Source organism: Octodon degus, unplaced genomic scaffold (assembly GCF_000260255.1).
Source record: "Octodon degus isolate 3935 unplaced genomic scaffold, OctDeg1.0 scaffold00047, whole genome shotgun sequence".
NCBI classification, from domain to species: domain Eukaryota; kingdom Metazoa; phylum Chordata; class Mammalia; order Rodentia; family Octodontidae; genus Octodon; species Octodon degus.
The window spans coordinates 2,595,660-2,622,466 of record NW_004524623.1 but is presented as its reverse complement, the minus strand read 5'-3'; the positions used below and the strand labels follow the sequence as shown (position 1 = coordinate 2,622,466).

Sequence of the window (26,807 nt, the reverse complement as noted above, 5' to 3'; positions counted from 1 at the left end):
TTTTTTTTTTTTTTTTTTCAGCGCTGGGGATTGAACTTAAGACCCTGCACTTATGAGGCAGATGCTTGTTTATTCTACTGAGCTATCTCCCGGGCTCCAATTTGCTCAGAACTTTTAAGTGTTAGGTCTGCTCCTTACATCAAGTCTCCTGGAATTAAACATTAGGGGCTAGTAAGATAAGATGCAGTTAGCCATGACGGTTCACCTCTGCAATCCTGGCACTTGGGAGACTGAGGCAGGAGGATCATTACGAGTTTGAGGCCAGCCTGAGCTACAACATGAGCTCATGGCCAGCCTAACTGCACAGCAAGACCCTGTCTGAAAAAGAAGATAAAGAAGAGGAAGACAATGGAGAAGGAGGTGGGAGAGGGAGAAGGAAAAGTAGGGGTGCAAATTCCCTGGGTCTCACCTTGCAGAGCCCTATCCAATCACATCTCTGGGGTAACTATAGGCCCAGTTCCCTGACAGGTCCCTGGGGGGCTCTCAGTTCCCAGCAGGGAGGGGTGACAGCTGAGTGGGCACAGCTGAGCTCAATCTGAGAACTGCCCACAGTAGGAAGGAGCTGCGTCACCCAGGTCCCAGCACCACTTCAGCACTGACCTGACTCGGGATGCAAAGACCCACCTGCCCCGCCTAACTTGGGGCACCACCGAAGGGCTGGTCCAGCTGCACCATTTCCCCACAGCACCGGCTGAGACCGCAGTGGGAACAATTTCTGGCTTACCCACTCCATCTGCCAGTGCTGCCCTGCTCCTCCCCTCCCCTCCATGTGTTGCTCCTCAGAGGTCTCCCTAAAAGTCTTCTGCGGACAAATCTCTGCCTCTGAGCCCATTTCCTGGGCACCTGCCTGAAGACCTAAGCCCAAAGGGAGAAAGTGGGAATCAAGGCCAGCAGTCTGCACTGTCACCAACAGTGAGGGGTCTGGGAAGGCACATCCCCCCGCTTCAGTGACAGTATGTGAATCGCTGAGCAATGGGCAGAGTGCACACCTGCCTCCCTCGCTATGCAGTTAGGATTAGAGCTCTCTCTCTCTCTCTCTCTCTCTCTCTCTCTCTCTCTCTCTCTCTTTCTCTCTCTCTCTCTCTCTCCCTCCCCTGCTGTCCCTTTTGCTCCAGTGTGTGGCTCTCCTCCAGAGCCCAACATCCCCTTCCTTCTCTCTTCTGTTCCTTCAAACTCTTTCAGCAAAGGATCTTAAGAGCTCAGCCACACCAAAGCAAACAATAAAATCCATATATGGTACTACAATATGAGATTGAAAATAAACTAAAGCTGACTTTAAGTTTTAAGATTAAGCCATAGGAGGAATATTTATAGTAAAATTGCAGACACTTGTTCACTTAGTAAAATACACCCTGGAGCACCTACTGTGTTCGGTGGTGGTTCTAATTAGGGTGGAAGAGGTACTAGTTCAGGTTGGGGGTGGCCATCCCAGCCTTCTGGAACCTGCCTCAGCGGTGTCTCTTCCCTGAGGCCTTCCACTGCCTTACTAAAATTATAAGAATTTTAATACTTGGATGGGAATTCGTAATGCACTCATATATACATACCTGCAACACAAAAAGGGCATGAAGTATGACTCTGCACGATGGGAAGGGGGCTTTCAGGCATACCCTAGAGCTCTGGGGTGCCTCACCTGGATATACTGCCGCAGACGACTGAGTAGGGCTGAGTACTGTGCAAATACCAGACGGCTCTGGAGACACCGATTAGTATACTCATCCGGGTGTGCCAAGAGAGTGGGGCTGCATCACCCTAAAAAGACAGCAGCGATCGGGCAGTTGCACTTTCTGAACACAAACCACCTCTTCTTCGCGGCAGCATGCCAGCAGCAGAGGGCAAATGGGAGCGTGGGAGGAGGGAGGTGCATCTGCATTTTGGGGAGTTGTTCCAACCTCCTCTTCCTCCCCCCCAGCCACGCACATGCATTCATTCTTTGGTACAAGGTCTTGCTACACAGCCCAGACTGGTAGTGAACCTCCCATCTCAGCCTCCCCAGTGCTGGGATTACAGGTGTGTGCCACCACACCCTGGTTCAGGGCCAGCAAAGCATGTGGCACCGGGGATCCAACCCAGGTCCTTGCGCTTGCCAAGCCCATGCTGCGCTATCTCCCCAGCAGCTCCAACCCATTTTAAATTGCAGATTTCCCTCTGCTTTTGGTGATGGTTCTAGAATTCTTTACAGAGGATCTAAATGCCTAGCAATTGTTAGCATTAACTTACTGAAAATGGAGAATGGGCCAGGGGGGAGCTCAGTAGCAGAGTATCGCCTAGCCTACCAAGACTTGAGATCAACACAGAGAGACTGGGGCAGGAGAGTTCCAGGTCTGAGCTAGCCTGAGCAGCTGGCAGGGCCCTGTCTTAAACTAAAGTATGCTGAGGAAAAGCTCAGTTGTAGTGTGCTCCTGGATTTATCTCCAGTGCCCCAAAACAAAGCCCAAAACAAAAAAACTCATGGAAAGGTAACACTGTTTAATAGTTCATCAAGCAAGATACTTAAATTACTTGTGGCATAATACTGTGGGTAATTGAAAATAATCTGCTTTTATTCCCATTTTATTGGAAACCTGACTTTTTCAGAATCAACTTTTAAACTAACCCTTCAAAAATACCTAGAAGAAATCAGAGGATTTAGTCCACGTCTTTCTCTTTCAGGCATCCATATCAGATTCAGGTGTGTCCCTTGGACTGAGTGACACTTTGCATAAAGTTATGCCAAGTAAAATTATCAGAGAAATAAGGGCAACTGATATAAACTCACTCAAGGTATAGACTCAATAAACAACAGGGACCCAGTAACTCTGGGCAAGCAGAACCCAGTACCTCGGGTACTCATAAAGGCTTCGAGGAGTAAGACATGAATTCACAGGTAAGTCCCTACTTCTTTAGAAACCCATTCTTGGCTGTGCTGTCACATGCACGCCTCTTGGCTTCTGAGCTTCCTGGATCTCAAACTCCAGGCTCTTTCAGAGGGTTGGAGGACAAGCAGAATGATAAATACAACTTACCACACAGTGCAATTTGTCAAAAAGTGTTCCATTTCTCATATATGGATATACCAGACAGAACTTCTCAGGCTCTGTAAAATATGCAGCCAACTCTAGTATGTTTGGATGGCGAAACCTTAACACAAAAGATGTTTAAAGTCACTGAGTGATTATTCAAATGGAAAACACTCTGGTTTCGGGACTATAGCTGATGGGGAACCAGGCTAAGGCAAGTAAATATGGCAAAGGAAGCAGTAATTTCTCTTTTTTAAAAAAATATATCTCCTTTTAATTTTATATTTAATTATTAGGCACAAAATCTTGCTATACAGCTTGACTCATAGTGATCCTCTTGTCTCAGCTTTCCCAGTGCTGGGATTACAGGCATGCGCCACCACATCCAGTTTCGGGGCCTGCACGCCCGTAGTCCCAGTGCTAGGGAGGCTGAAAACAGGAGGATCACCATGAGTGTAAGCTGTGTAGTGAGACCCTGTGCCAAACACATTAAATAAACGAAGAAAATAATTCACTATAGTTGCTCAATACAAGATCAACGTATAAAAGTTATATTTCTATACACTAAAAACGAACTATCTGAAAAAAGTTAATTCGTGTCCAACATCACAAAAAATACTTAGGAATAAATATAAACAAGGAGATAAAAGGTCAGTACGCAGAAAGCTGTAGGACATCAATAAAAAAAACACAATCAGAGGAAAAATATTCACTTACTGAAATTGGGATAATATTGACTATATGAATTGGAAGAATATTGGTAAAATGTTCATACTGACCAAAGTGACCTACGGATTCAAGGTATCCCTATGGAAATTCCAGTGTATTTTTCACAGAAATAGAAAAGATTCCTAAAATTCATAATGAAAGAATACAGTCAAAAGTAAAACTGAGAAAAAAGAAAACTGGAGACATTCCCTCTCTGATGTTAAACTGTATTACAAGATTCTAGCAATCAATAGAGGATTCGCTGGCATAAAAATAGACACACAGACCAATGGAACAGAGTACAGAATCCAGAAATGATCTCTCTCTCTGTGTCTCTTTCTCTGTCTCTGTCTGTGTCTATATAATATATCTAACAAACCACACACACACACACACACACACACACACACACGTGCACACACACTACTACTTTACATATCTGTTCAGAAAACAATAGAACATTTTCTAGTTGTAAAAGGTGATGAAGGAACTCCGCAGGGTTAAAGGTCTCCAATGAGGAAGGCTACATAGCTGCAGCCTTTAATCCAACAAGGATACCAAAAACATAAGAGGAAAAGAAAAGTCTCTCCAATAAATGGTACTAGGAAAATATGTGCATATTCAAGAAGAGTACATTTGAGTCTGGAGATATAGCTCAGAGGTACAATGCCCGCCTGGCAGGCATGAGGTCCTGAGTTTGATTCCAATACGCCCCCCCAAAAAGAGTGAATCTATCTTGCACTTTAAAAATCACTCCTAATTACATTAAAGAATTAAATGTAATATCCAAAACTAAAGCTCTTAGGGGAAAAAAAACCAAAACAGGAAAAACCATCTGCTTTACACTGGTCTTAAGAATGATTTTTGAAATAACAGCAAAAAACAGGTTTCTTGTTAGGGAATTCATTTTTAGTAATAAAAAAATAGGAAAGAGGGGCCAGGGAGATGGCTTAGTAGAATAGGCGGTTCCTTGGCAACTGCAAGGGCCTGAGTTCAATCCTCGGTTCTGCCAAAAAAAAAAAAAAAAAAAAAATTAAGAAAGAAACTCCTGAAAATCCCTCAAGTAGGGAAAGGTAAAATACAGCACAAAACAGGATATACAAATGTATGAAGTAAGCAATGTGGTATTTATCCTTTTGCTACCGTCTGTGCAAAAGGACAAAATCGAGAAGATAAAATATGTGCTTGTCTGCATATAAAATATTTGAGTACACAAGAAATAAATAATGTTCAGCTGGGAAGGGAGGCAAAAATCTTGTCTTAGTTTACAGTTTTTGCACTTTTGGAATTTTGAAAAGTCTGAATTGCACTTTCATAGGTAAATCAATAAAACCTAAATACAGAAGCCCACTATTAGAATTGTGAATTCAATTTTTAGTGACTAAATAATGGGTATTAAATTTCCATCATTAACTTCTAATATTTTCATTTCTGGCCCTCAGGATGAAAGGGAAAGGATATGGTACAATACCATCCCTCCCCTCTTTCCTTTGCACCACCAATTTACATATCTATTTAGAAAACATGTGAAAAGAGCATTCGCTATGCAGAGAAGGTGATGAACGGTTTAGGGTCAGGGGCCTCGGTGGAGAAGGCTGCAGAGCTGCACACACAAATATATATGACAATGAAGTCACTTAAGTTTGTCTCCAAGGTCTCTTAGATTTATGAACAAATTTACAGAAAATACTACGCATATCAAAAGTACTTGATTTCTTTGTCTAAAATTCTTGCTGAAGAGACTTATACTGATGAAATAGTTCTAGACTGTAAAGTCTAAGAAAGGGGGCAGAGGGAAATACACACGATTCTAATATTCTGAGAATTATTCTTCAGCCCTGTTAGTCACACTCAATTTAACCCATTTCCTGGTGACACTTCTGTGTGTTCAAGTGAATTATGTCAATGGTCTATTTTTAAGTTTAAGAAATATATAAAAGCAGATGTCAAAAACTGACCCAATGTTCCAACATCCTACCTACGTTAACTAAATGGCAAGCCTGCCAAGCACTGTTCTGTAAAATCAAAGATCAGTAGACACGAAACCCAGGCGAAAAGAGGGGAAAATTCCAGATAAAATATACTCACAATAGTAAAACTTCAATTTCAGATAAAAATTTCTTCAAATGTTTTTTATATTGCAGTTTTTTCTCCTAAATATAGAAAAGATAAAAAGGTCTCTTTTTTTAGTATAAATGCATTTGCAAATTTTTCTAGAGGATCCTTCATTTTCAATAGATTTTAAGAAACCCATTTATCCCCAAAAAGATTTAGAATTACTGCTCTTGAATTAAAAGATTTTCACATATTATATCACATTAAAATTCATATATAATTTCTAATATAATTAAAATTTTATAATTCATAATTTTAGTTAAATATAATTATAATATATATTTTAATGAGAATTAGAGCATTCTTCCCTTGCTCGCATAAAGAAAACAATTTCTATCTTCTGTATTCTCCTGCAGAATTTTACTATTTTGGCATTGGTGGGTTGGCTCGCTTGGATATACTGTTTCAAGCATAACATGTATTAATTTTGAGAAGTTAAGTTTACTAAAGAAGTGGAAGTATAATTTCTTACTACAAAGAAGTTCAAAGGCTCACTCAAAGCTTGACACGTGAACACTCAATCCATTGATAAGTTTAATAGTAGCACTGTTCTTAGTCCTCAGGTGGTACGCGACTCATTCTTAATGCCTTTAAACATGTCTTACCATTGCCTGTCCTTAGATCTCAGGTTCCTAAATTCTACCATGAAAGAGTTAAATCAAATTTGCTCCTAGGTCCTGTCCGCTGTGAGGTGTTCAGTTGTAAACCGCTAGAGAGGGAAGAATTTTTAGAGCTCTGTCTTCAGAAACAAGGACAGAAATCGAGCAGGAATTCTTGAAGTTACTTGCCAAAATAAATCAGAAACAGTAACCTGGGTCCAAATATCATTTCCAAGGATTGCCTTATCAAAAGTCACATATTGCATGCCTGTTGTCCTAGGTGTCAGGTAGACCAGCGCTCTGCTATTTGTCATTTTTTACCAGCCCCTTAATTTCTCTGAAGTTATAATTTTCTTAATCTGAAAAATGAAGGTGTTACTTGTCATGCTTCTGCACACCTAGCACTCTAACACTTCTTACTAAAAGTGAGGTTTTGCGCACCCTCCCCGCTGCCAAAAAGAAAAGCTACCCACCCTAGGAGCTGGAAAGGAGTGCTGTGAATGCTGGGCTCAGGCCAGATCCACAGCACCTGAATCAGCGCTACAAGCTGATTCCTAGATGACAGGATAAACATTACATGTGGAGCTGCACGGATCCAACATGTGTAATACAATCCCTCACTTACTGCAAGCACTTGAAGGCAATGTTCCGATGTTGAAGAATTAAATGTCTTTTAAAAATGTTCTGTGATTAAGGCTTCCTTAAGTGGTAATATGTTTCCTGGGGTGTGCGTGCGTGCGTGTGTGCGTGTGTGTGTGAAGGCCACACTGGTAAGTGAGATGGAGATAAAAGCAGGAGGCAGAAGTTCATTCATACTTCCATTCACCTCCTTAAAAGAGAGTTAAAATGCAGGTAGGGTGGGACCACAGACGGTAGGACGTTGTGTAGTCCTCTACAGTCATGAGGTCTTTTTACTCTTAGTGGGCAGCAGCTAAATTCTTGAAAAGGAACTTGTACTTCACTCCATTTATCCAACAAACTCTGACAGATGCACGGGGGTGCAGGCCTGTAAGTCAGGGCAGGAGGTTCACAAGTTCAAAGCCACCCTCAGCAAATGAGAGATCTTCTCTCAAATGTAAGTAAAACAAGACATAAAAAGGGCTGGGGATGTTCCTGAGCGCTAGAGGACTTGGCTAACGCATGTGAGGCCCTGAGTTTCATCTCCAGTTCCATAAAAAAAAAATAATAATAATAATAACCAAACAAACAGGACAGCCTCTATAATATGACAAGATACAAAGACACAAAGACAGCAAGGCAAGGATTCTTCAGAGAAATCTATCTAATTGCCTAGGAGAAGCAGATGAAGAAAGCAATACTATGAAATAATAAAATGATGCTCTAGGGTGGTCATTGCAGCCACACTAGAGGGTTAAAAACCACTCATCTAGAAAACAAGAAGGGAAGGGGACGTAAGGGCAATAAAATCCCATTCTAAAATCAGACTAATGGGGGAAAAAAAAAAACTCCCTGAAGGGAATGTGATTTGGTAGCACCTGCAAAGAAAAGAGTACAGAGACCCTTCCAATGGTGGACTTCAGACTGAACCATCAAATACTATAAAGAATGGGGCCAGAATTGGCCTAAGAAATAGTCTACAGTTAGGCACCTCTGGAGTAACCACATTCTATTTGTAGCATGGTTTTATGAGTAGATTTTTTATATACTGCTCATTTTCTCAGGAACCATGAAGGATCTACACAGAACCAGTGGAACAAATTAAAATTCTAGAAAAGGAAGAAATCAGATAAATAGTTTTTATAGGCCCTGTAATATTCAGTAAGCTGAAAACCAGAGATCACTTTAGATCCTTCTCTCCCCTGCATCCCAGTCCTAACCAAGGATTCACTAGATTTGGTCCATTTCGCCTCCTATCTTAGCCCACATTCTGATAAGCAGTGCAGTTAAGCCCTGCCTACCCATATCTTAGTTTATATACCTAAATAACTCTTGACTAGAGTTTTTTTTCCCTCCTGTCTAGTTCTTACCATCTTTCTCCGACTCCCTTGTCAAATTCTAATCCCATCTCCTAGCTTCTGATTGAAGTTCTACTTAAAAACACAACCTAAGCCTTTCATTCTCCTACTTAGAAACCATCTGTGGGTTTTACCTACCAGAGGTGCCAAAATATATGGTGCATATTTAAGTTTTTAAAAATGATCAAAGTAAAAGACATATTGCTACTAATCCCCCTCAGAACACTCTCCCTATTTCCAACACACTTATCCCATCATTCTTGTCCCTTCTAAAGTGATTCTGAAAGTCATCTGGAGCACATTAAAGTGAGACCAGAAACAGGGTGACTGCTGCTGTGGGACGGGGCCCCAACAGAAGGGAAGCTAATAAAGACATTATGGTGGTACTCATCCACCTTCCTCATCAGGACTGGCACTGCGTGACTTCTGGCTTGTCCCCAATGTCAAAAATGGCCACAAAAGGCAATTGTTTTGAACTGATTCCACAGCACAACTAAAGCTACTGAAGGAAGACTCTTCCAGAACTGCTTTAGGAAGTGGCAAGAATGATGGATAAGGTTGAGGAAAGTAGGAATATTTTTATGGGAATTGGTAATGTGTCTTATACTTCAATATTTTATAAAGTCCTATTTTTCACTGTATTTTCTGGCCACACTTCATATCTTTTCAGGATCATCTTTTGTCACACTTTCTTCTACGCCACTAAATGACCTGCCATACATGAGTAAGGCCCGTGCTTGCCTGCACGCACCTCCAGGCCTTTGTACCCAGTATTTGTTAAACTCTTACTTCCCTTCCTTCACTGTCTTCTAAAATTTTGCCCATCCGCTGAAATCTGCATAAAAGCTCCCTTTTTTTTTCATCTTTAACATTTAACTATTGAGCAGTTTCTCTGTGAGAGATGCTAGATGCGCTCCTCCTCTGGGTGGAGAGATGTTACCTTTTATGTGCTCTCAGGCCTTTTTGGCACAAATCTCTGCTAAGGTACTCTTCAGCGCTTAATCTTTTCTTAAATTTACTGCTGTCTGCTAAAGACAGTGAGTGCCAGGACAGAAGTAGCCTTTCCCTCTCTACAGGCACTGATGCCAAGTTCGTAGGAGTTGGCTACCCATGTGTGGACTGCTAGCAATGAAGGCATGAAGTACAGCTCTCTGTGCATCTGTGGAGGTACCTATCACAACTTACGGAGAACAGCTCCTCTGTGCAGGTGCCCATCACAGGCTCTGAAGTTTGGTTCACTAATCCCCTCTCTGCCTTCCTGGCTCTTGTACCTCAATTACCTTCCAACCTCCACCTGCTCTGACAGCAAGCTCTTTGCTCCTACTTCAAGTCTCCTCTTTCCCACCCTGCTGAATTGTGATGGAGGACGACTTCTGAAATAGCACTAAATGCCTACCTGCGGCGCGGCCCTGAAGCTGCCAAAAAGAGGTCATCCTAAGAAGACTAGCATAGCCTAATCCTCTAAGCAAAGTCCCTGGGGTCCTAAACAGCTTTTCACAAAAATCCTTTTCACGCAGTATACCTGAGGATGGGAAGGATTTAATTTCCGTATTCTTACAAGATGGACATTCATTTCTCAGTCAATTCTCTAGTCATATGTCTTATTTTCACTTAGAAAATTTTACTTTCAAATATATGTACTTTCAATATTGGTGAAAACACATTTTTAATATGAAATATGAGCAAGTAAACAGAATGGATATCATGTGATAGTAATACTTTTCATACCTGTTTAAATAATTTAATGGCATATGTTTGGTTTCGAATCTCCACCTTGTATACCTTGAAAATCTCCCCTTCGCCAATTAGGAAGTCTTTGTGGAAATTTCTGCTTCCTTCTATGATGTTTTGAAAGCTGATGGGGAATTTAAGCAATATTCCTTAGAAAGGAAAAACAGGGAGAAGATGAAGCACCTTTTTTTTCTCTTGTTAAGAATCAACTTCACTGGATAAGCAGGACTTCCATAATAGAAATACATTACAGCCCAGTGGAAAATCAGTAGTAAAAAGACCACAAGTACAAGCTGAAGCCCAGTATAAGCTCTCTGCTAATTTACTGGAGTCATTCTCATCATCCCATAGAAAAAATAAGTGGCTTTTTAGGTATTTGAACAATTATTACTGGGATTTTATCACTTCTCCAAAAAGAGGAGCCAAAGAGCTTGATTGGGGAAAGTTTTCAAATATTCTGTTTCCTTGTCAGTCTAGTGCTACTGACCCTTTATGAAACTAAAACCACTAAAAACCCTGATATGAAACTCTTGATATGCTTAAACAATATTCTCCAAGCATGACTAACAGAAATAGTTTTCATGAGCTAAAACCTCTCTAATTTATTTTCAGAGTAAATTAGGAAGATAATCCATTTTTTAAAAAATAATCTGAAGATAGATTAGGAAAAAACATTTAAAATAATCTAATACAACTTTTTAAAAAATACTTGGCTAACTTCATCAAAGCCAAGCATGGGCTACATTTCCACAGCTATTTGAGAATACTCTAAAGACATTTATAGTTTGCCTTAGATCTGACTGCTAAAGAATGGAAAATGTATCTAACTTTAACTCTCTTTCAACAGGAGTAGTACCAGAAATAATAAAAACTATAAGGCAAGGCAGCTCTAAACAAAACTGTCAGATGATTCCCAGATGGGACTAAATTATTCCCTCTACTAAAAAAAGCAGAAAAGTTAATATGAAAATTCAATTTTCATATGGACCCTCAGCGTTGCTCTATAAGCATCTCAAAAGATCCATGTAATTGCTATGAAATTTCTAAAGCCAGAAAAAAGGACATGATTTGTTTTCCTTTTTGGTCTTTTCTGAAACAGGGTCTCACTGTACAGTTCAGGCTGGCCTTGAGCTTACTTTGTAGTCAAGGCTGGTCTCGAACTCACAATCCTCCTACCTCGGCCTCCCGGCTGCTGAGATTACAGGTGTGCACTACTACCACACCCGACTTAGGGACATGCATTTTCAAGTGTTTTCTAATGACACATAAAAGTAGCAAACTTTACTAACAAAGAAAGTCCCTCTATGAGAGGAGACCACAGTTCCGTCCTTCATGAGCCAAAGGATTCTTAGCAGTCTCATCCAGCAGAGCTATATATGTCAACAAAATTCAATGTATTTTTGAAATCTATGAACATTTTATATTGACTCTGGATATAAATGGTTTAAATGTCTATTGGGTATGCTCCTATCTAAATTCACTTACATGACTTAAGGGAAAAGTTGATTTGTTTTACCTGTTTCATTATGTTCAGGAGTAAGAGCATTATCCACTGGGACATTGGCTGTTTTCTAAAAGAAAAAAATACATATTTTCTTTTCATTTCATAAGAGAAAAAAAACCAAACAGAGCTTTTACAGAAATCCAGTTTCCCCAAGACTATAGAGTACAATAGGGCAGGATTTAATTTAGAAGAAAGCTCGTATAAAGCAAAGTTATTTCACTTTCTCAAGAGCATTCATTGCTATACTATGTACAGTTAAGACCTCTATACCAACTGTAAAAATTCAAGTATCAATGCCAGAATCTATTTTATTTTATTTTATTATTTTTTTAATGTATTTGGTTGTTGCAGGGTCTCACTATGCAGCTTGGACTCACGGTGATCCTCCTGTTTTCAGCCTCCCCAGTGCTGGGATTGCAGGCATGCAGCACTATGCCCAGACTTTGGCCGGCTCGGCCCAGGGGCGGGGCTGGCAAGGCATGCAGTGCCAGCAATCAACCGCTTGCCTAAGCTTGCCTAAGCAGGCCCTTCAGCCTGCTGAGCTATCTTGCCAGCCCCCAGAGTCTATTCTGAATGACTTCCAATGCTATAAAAATCACTGCTAATTTGCTGTAATAAAAAATAACCACATGCAAAACATCAACTAGAAAAAGAAAAAACAGCTTAGTTAACAGAAATTCGTAACTCACAGCATCCTTAATTGTACTAAATCTGAACTCAGACAGATGATAGAGAAAGGAACACTTTTACTTTTCAGATATTTACAAATCTCTAACTTCCTGAATACTCAACTAAACAGAATTATTAAATCACTAAGTTCTTTTTTTATTTTTCATTTAAAAAAAATCACTTGCATAGCTGACATTTATCTGTCTGAGAATTTCATTTTTATGCTCAATTGTATATGCAATAGCATCTTGGGGTCATTCTCTAGGCTTACCTGCTCTATCTTGGCTGATATCTTTGGAAATCCATATTCCTGATGACTCTGCTTTAAGGGATGCATGCCTGTTCCTGAAAGAGAAATAAAGGAAGCTAGCACAAACATTTTTTTGTTTCTAGTCATTTTGGTTTTCTTTCTGAGATTGAACATAAGTATACTGATGACAATGTTGGAGTCCACAGTTCAGTTTCATTCATTTGCAATGGTTACAAATTTACACATGTGAAATAGTTTTCTCATGATCAAATATTAACTTTACTCATGTGATGTGTTCGCTAAATCTCATCTGAACTTCCATAGCCATAAAATATTCCTGACGTGTCTCCCACGACTTCTGTTATTCGCTGCAATAGACTCTCTCACTGTTCGGATTGGGATGTGTAATTGTAAACAGTGAAGAAACACGAAGTGTACCTGAGGTTCCACAAGTCTCAATACTGTTTAAAATAGAAGCCTGTGAACATGGAAAAGTTAAAAAAAAATTATAAAAATATGATTTTATTTACTTAAAACATGAATAGCTGATTTAAATTATTAAAATATTAAATTACTACCAGATATTAAAATGTTAAAATACATACAAAACTGAAAGCAAGATGTAAAATTGCAACCAGAATTTTGCCCATATATTTAAACATTTTAAAGTTATAATATTGTAAGTCTGTGGTTTATTTTTATACCATAAGGTATTACAGGTGTTGTGAGCATGCATGCGTTAGCAACCATCAATACGCATTGCTCCTACCAAAATATAAACCGTTCCTTATAGTCCTACCAGAACTGAAGGAATCTGTACAGTTTTCTACAAAGCTTAGAATGTTATTTCACTGTCATTTCTAACATTTTGATTCAGACTTTAGAAAGATTTTACTTTACCTTTCAGTTTTCTTAGATTACGAATTAGTGTTTCATTATTTTGCTCAGAAAACGAGCAACAAACACAACTAATAACAAACTCACTAAACAACCACAGAACATTCCATCTAAAACAGAACATGCCCGTGGTTCTACTGTGTGTGCTAGAACATTCTCCAAGTGTGTGCTAGAACAAGTCAGATGCTGGACAGTTAAAGAAGCCTCAATGTGTTTAGAAGGTCTGAAATCATTTTCATTCATTATATGGCAAACAATGTATATTTACGGACTACAACACAACTAAAGTAGAAATCAGTAACAAAACAAAATTTGGCAAGTCCGCAGATATGTGGAAACTGAAGGAGATGTTCACAAGTAACTAATGAGTCAAAGAAGAAATCACAAGGTAAATTAGAAAATACTTCGAGATGAATGAAAATGAAAACCCAACATACCAAAATGTGTACGATGTAGCATGATAAACGTTTACAGGGAAATTTATAACTGCAAATGCTCACCTTAAAAAATGGAAAAATAAATTACCTACATTTTCACATGAAGTAGAAAAAGAAATCAAACTAAACTACAGAGAGTAAAACAAAGGAACTAATACAGATCAGTGTGGAGATTAACACAGAGAATAAAAAACAAAAGAGAAAACAAGTGAAACCAAAGTTGGTTTTTTGAAGAGAGAGAAAAGACAATCTTCTAACTAGACTTACCAAGACAGAGAGAAGATAAAATTAGTAAAGTCCATGACACATTGCTACTACCAAGCTCACTGAAATAAGAATTATAAGCTTCTATAAGTTATTCTATGAACAACTGTATGACAAAAAAATTAGATAACTTAGGTGACATGGATAAATTACTAGAATGACACAAATTATTGAAACTAACTCAACAAGAAATAATCTGAAGCCACATAGAACAAAGAGATTAAATTAGTATTATAAATTTTCCATAAAGAAAAATCCAGTCTCAGATAACTTCATTGGTTAATTCTACCATACATTTAATGTTTAAAATAAACCCTACATAAATTTCTCAAAAACAGAAGAGGGGCTGGGGACATAGCTTAGTGGCACAAGGGCCTGCCTGGCAAGTGCAAGGTCCAGAGTTCAATCTCAAATACCACAAAAAAAAAAAAAAAAAAAAGAAGAGGACAGAACAACCAAATTATTGTGTGAGACCAATATTATTCTGATACCAATGCCAGGAATAGATATTACAAAGAAAGTAGAGAGCAAGATTTCTTAGCAATATACATGTAAAAATCCTCAATAAAATAATAACAAACAAAAATGAGAAATATGTAAGAAAGATTATATGCCATAATCAAGATATATAAAATTTATTTAGTATGTGAAAATCAGTGTAACACACTGGATTAATAGAAAGAAGTACAAAAACTGTATGTTCATCTCAAGAAATTGTGGGAAAGCATTTGGCAAAATCTAATATCCTATCATGATAAAAATAAGGAAATAAACTCTAAGAATAGAAGTCAATTTTATCAATCTGACACAGAGCATTTATTAAAAACCCAAATGGTTAACATTAGACCTTAAGGTGAAAGACTGAATGTTTTCACCTAAAGATTATACTAGAAGATCTAGCCAAAGCAACTAAATAAGATAAAGAAATAACAAACATCCAGAACTAGATATTGTCATATAGAACAAAATTTGAAGTTTGGAGGCCGTAAAGACGCTAAAAGCAATCATCCTTTTGTTGTTAATAAAAATCACAAATTGAAGGGCTGGCCAGATAGCTCATTGGATTAAAGGGCCGGATAGCTCATCAGATTAAAAGGCCAGATAGCTCATCGGATTAAAGGGCCTGTTTAGGCAGATGCTTCGATCCCCAGCATGCCATGCCAGCCCCGCCCACGGGGCGTGCTGAGACAGTGACTGAGACTGAGCATGGTAATCCCAGCGCTTGGGAGGCTGAAAACAGGACGATCATTACAAGTCCGATCTATGTAATGTGACACTGTAAACCCTATACTAAATATATAAAGGGAAAAAAAATCACAAAATGAAAGATTCAAAATTCTTCTAAAAAGCTAGTAAAAAGCTGTAGATTTCATGTCAAACTGGAAAAGAATTCCTGATCATTGATATACCAAAGATAGGTGTGGTGTGTAAGGACATGACTACCAGAAAACATATCCCAGTAACTAAAGATTCTAATTTCTTTAACAGTTTGTTAAATCCTGATCTCCCAGGGAATGTTTTATGGATGTGGATAAACCACCTAGTGGCAGAAGCCTGACTTGCAGGAATAGTTCCGGTGGAAAAACAAAGCCTTTCTTGGTAAGACTTGGAAGACAGTTCAAATCTAGGAACAAAACACCTGGAAATTACAATGTGAACAGGCATTCCTCTAAAATTCATCCCACCAAACAGGACAAACACTAAAGAAAGCTAGGCAAAAATGGATTATCTGCATAACTGATAAATCTGTCCATGGCAGCAATACAGAATGACTAAATCTTCTTATGCATTTCTCAAGTAGAAGTTCCAAGTCCTAATTTAGGAAGCAGCTGCAAAGACTAGCTACAGCTTGACCTGTTCAGCAGGCCACACCTGCCAGTGAATCATCACATTTCACCTTAAACAGTCTGTTCAATTCTTTTTTTTTTTATTTTTTAAAATTATTTATTTATTTATTTATTTATTTGTGTGTGTGTGTGTGTGACCAGCTCAGCCCACCAGAGGGCAGGGCTGGCTGGCATGTGGTGCTGGGGGATTGAACCGCGGTCCGGCTTTGCTAAGCTTGTTCTCAGTAGGTGCTTTAGACCACTGAGCCATCTCACCAGCCCCAGTCTGTTCAATTCTGAAGGAGAAGGGGGTCTGGCACTAAGGATTGAACTGGGAGCCTTCATACTGAGCTATAGACCAAGCCTCCTCTTTTCATCTTTGAGACAAGTTCTCTTTACAAAGCTAAACTGTCTGGGCTAGACTTGAACTTGTATTCCTCCTGCCTGCCTCAGATCCACAAACTACAGAGGAACGTACCACCACACCCAGCTACAGTGAACTTCAAGATTATGATCTAGTTCAAGGTATCAACTCAATAAATTACAATTAAACAACAGGTTTTTTTCTTTAGTAAAATATTTAGAGTATTATTCTCCTGTTCATCCTGAATTTACCTAACTTCTTCTACTAGAACAGCAAATAATCACCTCTCTAATCAGCTAACCTCATATTTTATAAAGCAAAATCAACATTGCAACAGACTAGGAGTCAACACAGGAATTTGAAATTTTTGTCCTCTTACAGTTAAATCACTCTCTGCTGCATACATAAACAACACAGTAAAAATATACCCTGAAATCTATTCCAGAACACAGAAGTATAAAATATACCCATGTCTTATTAAATTGGTATTGATTTATTCTACGCACAGAAAGTTTTGTGGGTGGCTTCAGTGGTTGGAAAATGTTCAGATAATAAAAAGACATGGCGTTTGCAATTCCCGGGGAACCCTATATTTCACTTGCTTAGATTTGAAATGAAGCATTCTGTTGTACTAAACCAAGTAAAGAAAGGTTGGACAAAAGGTTAAAAGAACGATTAGCCAAATTATATAGACGATATCATGGTAGAAAGCTATTAGAATTAATAGCCCATTAATTTGAAAATTACAAAATAAAGCTCATTCTGAAGCTATAATTATCTGGTACATACAGCTCATGATTTATCCTTTTCTGTGTAGGTCTTCTTTGCATAATAAAGGAGAAGTTCTTTTACACTAAATAAGTTACCAAAGAACACATGTGCAATGATACAAAGCTGAAAATATGGATATAGTGAGCCAAAGCACAAAGACATTGATTCAAAAGTGTACACGCTAGCCGGGAAGATAGCTCAGTGGAATAAGTGCTTGCCTGGCAAGCACAAGGTCTTGAGTTTGTTTCCCAACAAAAAATAAATAATAAAAAGTGTGCAAGCTAAGAGTTCTGAGCCTATAACACAAAGGACCAAGATCACTCAGGATCATTATTGTTGCAGTGAATAAATTCAAGTGAAAGAAACAGAACAGAGACTATTTTACTAACAAAGAAAATATGAAGAAATTTTATGGTCTCTAGTTATCAGAATCAAAACAGCAAAGAGTTACAAAACGAACAACAGGAAAGTAAGACAAAGTTAAGTGCTCACTTCGGCAGCACATATACTAAAATTGGAATGATACAGAGAAGATTAACATGGCCCCTGCACAAGGATGACACACAAATTCATGAAACATTCCATATTTTTAAATTTAAAAAAAAGACAAAGTTAAGACTGGGGCATAATAAAATCAGTGAAGATAAAATAGAAACCCAAGCCCATTCTCCAGGCATCATTTGCACTAAAATGCATAGGGACAATCCAATTATATTTCTAAATTCTAATTATATAAAAAGGAGAGCATCTATATTTTGTTAAATATTATGCTCTTTTTTTTTGATAGTCAATACATTGTACATTGTTATCTTCTTAGTGGTTATCCACAGTACAAGAAGCAGACAGGATATTCTGTCCAAACACTGTTAGTACACCTCTTAAATATTATGCTCTTGATTGTTATGATTCAAAGAGTTTTTTCAATGTTGGAGCTGATTCTTAGCTGCCAGAAATGGTAAGTTTGAAAACCAGTAATTTGTAAATAAAAGTAAAAAAAAAAAAAAAAAAAAAAAACCAACTATGAAGCAATAGAAAAGAATGCACTGTGGAGGTCAGGAAGTGTGAGAAGAAACCCTCACACTCTTGCATGAGCGCATGCACGCGCACACGCGCACACACACACACACACACACACACACACATATGAAGCTGCAAGGTCCTCTGAAGATGAAAGTGACAGGGGAGAAACTTCTCGGATACTGAGCCCATGTCTTCTTTCTACTGGCATTATTTCCATTTACAAATTTTAAACCTTATAGGATGGATCAAGAAGCCATATTTAAGAATGTGTTTACCGTGCTTTGTGATTAAATGAATAGCTCGATGATGCCCCATGTCCTCAAGAATCTGCAGGAGGTCACCGATGGTCTTGTTTTTCTGTGCCCAGGACCACAGTAATTCTCGGGTTCCACTTTTCCCTTGGTCTACGTATTTTTCAATATGACGAACATCCAGCCAGCTGTTTGAAAGTCTCTCTGCTACAGAAATTGCAATAGAAAGAAGCAAATAGTTTACTTTTTATAGAAATTTGTCTTTGTTACCTTATATATTTATTTCATTTTATTTATACTTTTATTTTGAACTTAGCATATACTCCTTACCCACCTTCTATCACTAAATTCTCATTAGTAACCATAGTACACTAACTAGAATTACTAATAACTAAATTGCAAACCTTATTCTAATTTCAATAGTTCCCTTACTATATCTTTCTGTTCCACACATTTAATCATTCCTCCTCTGAATATGCTCCCACCTTTGATTTCTCAACCTTTAATTTTTTAAAATCTTTTTGTTTATTTGGTGCAGGGTCTCACTGTGCAGCTCGGACTTGTAGTGATACTCCTGTCTCAGCCTCTCCAGCACTGGGATTACAGGTGTGCACCACCATGCCCTACTTCAGTGAACAGCATGGCGCACCTGGGGTTCCAGGGCTGGCACAGCATGTGGCACCAGCAATCAAACCTGGATCCTTGCCCCTGCCAGGCAGGTGCTTAGACCACTGAGCTATCTTCTCAGCCTGATTTCTCAGTCTTTTCAGGATAGCGTCCTTTTCAGTGTGTAATAGCCAAGGGTTTGCATTATAGATGTCTTATCACCATTAACATTTACCTAGATCACTTGGTTAAAGTGGTGTCTAAAATTATCTACCTCCTCTTCATTACTGGTATTGGAAGAAGTGCTTTGAGACTATAAAAAATATCTTGGTTCTTTTTAGATTCTGCCCATAAATATCTACACCCATCAATCGATCTTGTTCATTACAAATATTACGATTATGTGCTTACTGGTGATTTTCTATTATTTCTTCTATTCTCATTAACTATAACTTTTCTGTAATAAAGAATGTCTTTTCTCTTTCATTTCACCATTCAACTTTTTATGAGTCTCAGTATGGACTAGTGGATATTTTACTCTAATAGTTAAGATCCAGTACTATCAGTATTTTATCATTGCTAAAATTGTCCTAGCTTTATCCATCTAGGTTGCTTCCTGTGTTCTGACACATTGTAGATTGCTTTTTTAGAGCATTTTCATTATCTGGCTCTACAACCTGCCCCAGGCTCACTTTCCATTTCCCCCTCCCCAGCCCTGGAATTACTTCCTTGGCCAGGGATCCTTAATTCCTTTATTGGACATTGTGTTTAGAAGCTAATGTCCAGGTGCTAGACATGCTTATCACAGCCCACAGACCCTCTAGCTAGGCAGAGCTAGGAAATATATGTCTGCACACTGATATATATTTTCTTGTTTAATTCTACCACTCTGTATAAACTACTTGAGAAATTGCTCCCTCCCACCCTGCAACAAAAGCACATTGACTAGGTCAGAATGTAATCATTCTTTACATCCCTAGCCTAAGAATACCCAGTTAAGATGTTGTTTTCCACAGTTATGTAAACATTCTTTCCCTTTTCACCCTTTCAGTGTAGTTATTATTTATTTGGAACACACTGGATTCAGCTGTTAAAGTTTTGGTGCAATAGTGCTTTAGATGTTTGTTCCACCCCGTCTTGTTGATTTAGAGTCATTAAAAGCTAGTATCTGGGTAGGATCTGGGAAATGGTGCACTACAAGACTAGACATAGCAGTATACGTGATCTATTTAGGGCCTTGTACTAACATCTTGAAGTGTTTCTGAGAGGATATGGGCTTTTATGGTGCCTCAAGTTACCTGGCTTGTTCAAGTGAAAACATATTCTTCCCTGCTGCATGACTTCTAAATTTTAAAATCTTCTGTAAGCTCAAAGATGGGGAGAGACAGCAATGATGGAAACGACAGCATTCTTGTTCCTATGATAACACTCCCAGGTTAGCTCAATAATTTGAGCTCTAAAAACAGCAGTGTATTTCTGCTCCATTGGTGGTAATGACAGCATCCTCTCACACCTTTATTCGTACCTACTAACTTCAGGGTCCCAGAGATGGTCTGTACATAAAATCCACGTTGCATGGGGGTGGTCACAGGGACACATACACCACCATAACTAGTTATAGAAACTCAGCATCCTGTCCTTCTGACACTAAGGTAACTTCAGTGAAGGAGTCCTGTATCCACCAATGATGTTTTAAAAGCTGATGTCCTTTTAGAAGGTCCCCAGGTGCTCCGATATGAGAAAAGTGATAACCCTAGGAAATTTTTTTTCTGCTCAAAGTATGTTTCAGACTCTTTTTTTTTTTTTTTTTTTTTGGTTCCTCGAATGCCTTCAGGGCACTATTGGCCAGCGGGAGAGGTGTGAGGTTCGAACTCCAGCAACCTGAGGCTGACAGCTTTGTGGAAGCAGCCACTTAAAGGCCTGAGCTAGGGCCAGGCCCCCTGTTTCAGACTCTTATGCTTGTCCATTTCTTCAAAAGCTGCTATGGCAGTTATGGTATCTGAAATCTAGACACCAGAAAAGCAGGTATTTTCTACTTCTGTGTGACAGCCTCTACCCCGACATTTTCCGTTCTACAAGACTTTGCTAGAATATTCCATTTGCTTTATGTTCCTGCCGAGTCTCTGAGAAAATCCTAAAAGTTGAAAAAGATCACAGTATGAAACCACTACTTCCCCCTTCTTTGAGCCAACAATGGCCTTGGTAGAGCAGAACTCACCGATATTTTCAATCTACCCCAGTATGGAGGATGCACTCCTCTCCCCTGTGAGGTTAGGCACGCATGCACGTCTCTTGCAGTAATGAAGAGCCGGGGTACAACACGCTAGGTTCCTAGCCCACCCACAGCAACAGGACAAACACACATTGCCATGGTGCTTTCCAGGCTGAAGCAGCCTGGAATGTTGGGCCACCACATGAAGGGGTGTTTTACTGGATCCTCAGGGCTTTTCCAAGGAACAAAAAGAAAATTCCTGCTATTAAACCACTGAGATTATGGTGGTATTTTCTATGACAGTATAACTTACTCTACCCTGCTTAATGCACACATGGTCTCATACTAAATTTTCAGTCACATGTTACCCCAGGATAGAGTAACAAGGAGTGGTGAACATTTGTGAGTATATATCAAACAAGAGAGCACAAAGTAGACTTTCTACTTGCGCGCATATTTAGGCTACATGGAAAAAAATGACTTGCAATAAAATTGTTGAATGGATGCCCATTAGAGAAGGAGAAAGTCAGCAGGAAAGAGCACGAAATAGTGGGGAAGGTTGATACAATCAAAGTACACTATATGCATGTATGAAAAGACAGTGAAAGCCATTAATAAGCTTCTACAGTCTTAATCAAGTTTAAAGCTATAAGTATTTCAAAGGGGAAGCCAATTCTTTAAAAACTGTATCTCCAGGACCACGCTTAGCATACAGATGTGCAATTTATATTTGCTGAATGACAGAGACCCTGAGTGTTCACACAGGAATTTAAACTTCAAGCTAGATATGGTGGCGCACACCTGTAATCCCAGTATTCAGGAGGCTGAGGAAGGAAGGTCACCATGAGTTCGAGGCCAGTGTGGGCTACACAGTGAGTTCATGACCAGCCTGAACTACTCAGTGAGACAATGTCTTAGAAATCAAAATAATCATCATCATCATCATCATCATCATCATCATCATCATTATCATCTTCATTCTGAAAGCAATGCGACCAATCTTGGATTTATGGAAAAAGATATAAAGATGACTTTTTTGGAAGCTACATCTGGTGGCAATAGTTATTGGAAGCTCATATAAAATAATTACACATAGAAAAGTGTAAATATTTTATAGTTCACCCAATTCTTGCAATAGTAAAGGAACCATTTATAACTCTTAGGGAAATATACAGTTAACTTTCCCAATCTCAAAGGTTATCAACTTTCCCATATAATTCTATCCCCATTTTTCTTTTTAGTTTCTGAATTTCCCTTTAAAAGTACACCAGGTTAGCCAGGTATAGGCCCAAGCCTATAGTTTCAATATTCTGGATGGCTGGGGCAAGAGGGTTGCAAATTCCAGGATCGTCCGGCAACGTAGTGAGCCTCTGACTCAAAGAAAAAAGGCTTGAGGATACAGTCCAGCAGTAGAAAGTTGCTAGCACACGTCAAGTCCTGGGTTCAATTCCCAATATGGCAAAAATAAAAGCCTCTCTTAAAGTGGGGCAGACAGCAGCCCTGAGCTCTCCTGCCCTGCGGCTTGGCTGAGGAAGCGCTAGTGCAAGCCACTCTGCCTTCCGCACTCTTCTGCGACTCAGCAGGAGAACGAGTGAACAGAAGCCAAAAAGGTTTTAGCTCGCAATCCCTGACCACGGACAAAGGAGCCTGGGTGCGCGAGAAAATCTACTGAAAGCTACTTTAAACAAAGGCATTTTTCTAATCCTAGAAGTTCACCGACCAAGACTCAGCTCCAAAGGGTACTGCCCCACAATGCATTTCCTCCCAGACCAGGAAGGAAATACGTTTTCTCTTCCTCGACTTGGTGATTCATGACGCAGCCTTAATAGTTTTTCTCCAAGGGTGCTCTGCTTTTAACAGAAGCATCGCTAAAGAGTATTACTGGCGTGTAATTCATTTAGAAGAAATTCTATAAAATAATAGTCCCAATTTGCTGCAACAGGAATGCAAATTCTTGATGTGTTAACTACATTCTTCAATATTCATAGTTTTCTCCAATCCTTCCTAACGTGCTTCTTTCTACAATACAGGATTTCATTTATGCACCGCAGAAACCAAATAAAAATATAGAGGAAAATGCCAATGACTAATTGTGCTGTTGAAGTTAAGACTATTCCAACTTTAAACGGCAAAGATAAATCAAGAAAAGTAGGCTATGGCTCACCACTATTGAAAACCATTTTTTGGAAGCAAATTTTTCTTTGAAAGGCATCTTGGTACAATATGAACCAAAAAGATGACTTGAAAAGTTGAGAAATCATCTTCTCTGAAGACAGTGATTGCTTTGCTAGTATTACTAGGCACGCAGAGGTCTTTGGAGGTTGTTTTGAAAGTACAAGGCAGTGGAGGTAGTGCAAACCACTGGGGAATTCAGCTGCAGAAATCATATGCAAATATGTCTCAAAAGGGGGTTTTAAGAATAATGCAACAAACCTCCACTGGTACCTGTGTATTTGCATAAAACCACATCCCAAAACCCCTAGGAAATATAGCATTCTTGCAAAGTTTATTTTTAGATAATGTAGTGGAGGACAGAGAGACGCCTATCTTCTTCCTACAAAGCACGAACAAAAAATCAACCTTTTAAAAGAAATGTTAGGATAACAGATATTCAGCAGCAGCAGCAGCAGCAAAACTCCAAAGTGTAAGGTAGCTATACCCCCGTAAGCATTAAAACCTACTAGGAAACAAAATAGTTTTCCATACTTAGGCTCATGTGTACTTTGGATTCCACACCTGAGTAAGATTCCTATCCCTAACTGGGGATAGGGAATACTGTGCATGATTTTTCAAGTATCTCTTAGACCAAGGTAAGGACCTAACCTAAAATGAATTACCTCTGGCAGAGAATTTAAGAACACTTTCTCCTCAATATCAGTGCTTCACAGGACAACTCCGAGGCTGAGTAATTTCATATCTAGGTGATTGGTCAATTATGTATTCATGATTTAACATTGTTAGGCATTTGGTGGGTCTGTTACCTAACCTGAATTTGTAAATCTGTGCAACTATTCTATAACAACCCTGTTGTTATATATAATACAAGGCTTTGTCTAAGACTTGGCCCATCAAGAGTTTAGCTATTTTTTTATGTAGTACTGGGGTTTGAACCCAAGCATTCTCACTAATTCTATCCTCAGTCCTTTTTAATTTTTTTGTTTAGAGGCAGGGTTTCATGTAAGCTGCTGGCTGGGCTGGGACTTGCAAGCCTCCTGCTCCAGCTTTCTGAGGTGCTAGGATTACAGGCCTGTACTACTTTGCCTGGCTAATTTTGGATGTTTAACAGACATCTGGCCATTCATTAGTTCATTCAGAATACAGAAGTTGATAATCAAAGAATACCTGTTCTGTGCCAAGTACAATTTTAGATGCTAGGAGAGTCAGTATGAAATAATGCAAAAACAAAAACAAAAACCCAACCCTGCTCTTATGAAGTTTGTTTTTAAATGAATGATAAACAATCATAGAGAGTGTGAGAGGGGATAAATTATAAAGAGAAAAGTCAAAACAAGAGAGGAAAAGGCCATAAGGAGTTGGGGAGAGGGTATCAAGTTCAAAAGAGAAGTCAGGCTGAGTAACAATTAAGCAAAAACATGAAGCAAGTAAAGAAGCAAACCTCAACATTACCTAGAGGGGGCTGGCCAGATAGCTCAGTGGGCTAAAGAGTCTGCTTAGGCAGAGTGCAGCGGCCAACGTTCAATCCCCAGCATGCAGTGCCGGCCCCGCCCCCGGGGTGCGCTGAGACAGCGATGGAGACTGGGCACAATGGCATGTGCCTGTAATCCCCGTGGTCGGGAGGCTGAAAACAGGAGAATCGCTATGAGTCTGATCTATGTAGTGAGACCCTGTAGACCCTGTCCTAAAAATACTAAAAAAGAAAAAGAAAAAGATTACCTACAGGAAATTGTTCCTTGCATACTGAAGGAACAAGGAGGATATGGTATATGTGGAGTCAAGCAAGTAAGAGGGTAAAGTAGTGAAGCAAGCCGGAGAAGCTGTGTAGAGAGTTGATGCTTGTCCTGAGTAGGCTGGGAGGTTTCCAGAGAGTTCTGTATAGAATATTATCATTCACTTCATTTGCTGAACAACCTTGGTGACTGTTGTGCTGCAAAAAGACTTGAGAAGCTCCAGGGCAGTAGTAGGGAGACCACAGAGGTGACCACTAAAGTAACAAAGGTCAGACGTGACCATGGCTGTGGTGGCAGTGATAAGAAAAGGTAAGATCACACAGCCTTTAAAGTCAGAGGCAAAATATCAACCGTTGAATGACAAGATGTGGTTTGTGAAGCAAAGTAGAAGTATAACAGTACTATTTTGGCCTAAATAAATAAAGGCTGGGCTTGTCTTTAACTGAATGTTTCTGGAATGTTAAGTTGAAGTATCTAACAGGCTGTTGAGATGCAAGAGAGAGAGAGAGCCGGACTAGAAATTGGGGGTGACTGGTCTATACACGGTCATTACAAGGCAGTGGTTCCCGTAAGTAAACAGAAGAAGTCCAGGGGTTAAGCTCAGAAGCATTCTAAAACACAGAAAGGACTTTATGAAAAGAGAAACAAAAAAGGAGAGTTGCATTCGAGAAGTAGAGACTGTGCTTTAAGGAGGAAGGGGTGATCAGCAGTGTCAGATTAGAGGAAGACCGAGAGTGGATCCTTGGGTTCAGCCATGACAAGGGGAATCGCTAAGAGAGAAGTAGAAGATGAGAATGTGATCGGACAAAGTTCAGGGAGGAATAGAGGTATTTGATGATAAATGGCCCTTTTGAGAACTTTTGCTATAAAGGTTACTGCAGAAATGGTTAGAAGTTTAGAGCACAAAGAAGATCTAGAGAGGGTACTGTAAGATAAGAGGAAGGGCACAGAGGTTTAAAATCAAGGCTACCTCCGGAATGACTAGCTCTCCACTCCTCAAGTAGCAGCCGCATTGAAGTGACTTTCTCCCAAACATTACGGTGCTCGCTTCCACAGCATGTATGCTAGAGTTCTCCCAAAGGGGATAATATAGGGCACAAACAGTTAAGTTTATGGCGTTGAAGTGACAAATGCTATCTCACCCATGGCTAAAAGGGATAACTCACTTACACAAGAAGTACCCCTAGATGCTGTGATGACAGTGGCGTGTTCCCACCACAGACCTTTTCCTCTACATTCATCAGGAGGAAAACATCAGACAAACCCATTAAGAAACAAGCAGTACTCCTCAAAACTTTCCAAGTTATCTAAAACCAGGAAAGCCCAAGAAGCTATCACAGCAAAGAAGAGATGAAGAAAACGTGACAACCAAGGTCATGGGATAGCCCAGACAGAGACTGGCAACAGAGGAAGGATTGTAGGCAAAGACGAAAGACCTGTGAATACAGTGAGACCTTTAGTCACCAGGAATGGGTCAATATTGTAACAAATGTAGTATCCTAATGTAAGATGTTAATAATAGGAGAAGCCCATTAAAGAGTATATGGGACAGACAGAGAGTTATATATAGGAGGTTTCAGTGTCATCTTCAAAATTTTCAGTAAATTCAAAACTGTTCTAGGGCCTGCCAAATAACTCAGTGGATTAAAGCGCCTGCAAGCAGGTGCAGGGTCCAGGGGTTCGATCCCCGGGCCTGCTGT

The 26,807-nt window shown here is 39.4% G+C and overlaps 1 protein-coding gene and 1 non-coding gene across 2 annotated transcripts in view; one reads left to right on the top strand and one right to left on the bottom strand.

The window, feature by feature from the left end:
• The window catches only part of Irak3 (interleukin 1 receptor associated kinase 3), a 49,710-nt gene that overhangs the window by 20,983 nt on the left and 1,920 nt on the right, over positions 1 to 26,807 (bottom strand). The window contains exons 2-8 of the mRNA XM_023716307.1: positions 18,406 to 18,588; positions 12,573 to 12,646; positions 11,645 to 11,699; positions 10,126 to 10,277; positions 5,796 to 5,860; positions 3,006 to 3,120; positions 1,634 to 1,752 (exon numbers count right to left, since the gene is read on the bottom strand). Of these exons, the coding sequence (XP_023572075.1) occupies positions 1,634 to 1,752; positions 3,006 to 3,120; positions 5,796 to 5,860; positions 10,126 to 10,277; positions 11,645 to 11,699; positions 12,573 to 12,646; positions 18,406 to 18,588 (763 nt within the window). The remainder of the gene's footprint in view (positions 1 to 1,633; positions 1,753 to 3,005; positions 3,121 to 5,795; positions 5,861 to 10,125; positions 10,278 to 11,644; positions 11,700 to 12,572; positions 12,647 to 18,405; positions 18,589 to 26,807) is intronic.
• Positions 17,595 to 17,701, top strand: LOC111817051. The gene has a single exon (XR_002821325.1). It is a non-coding gene; the product is annotated as a U6 spliceosomal RNA (small nuclear RNA).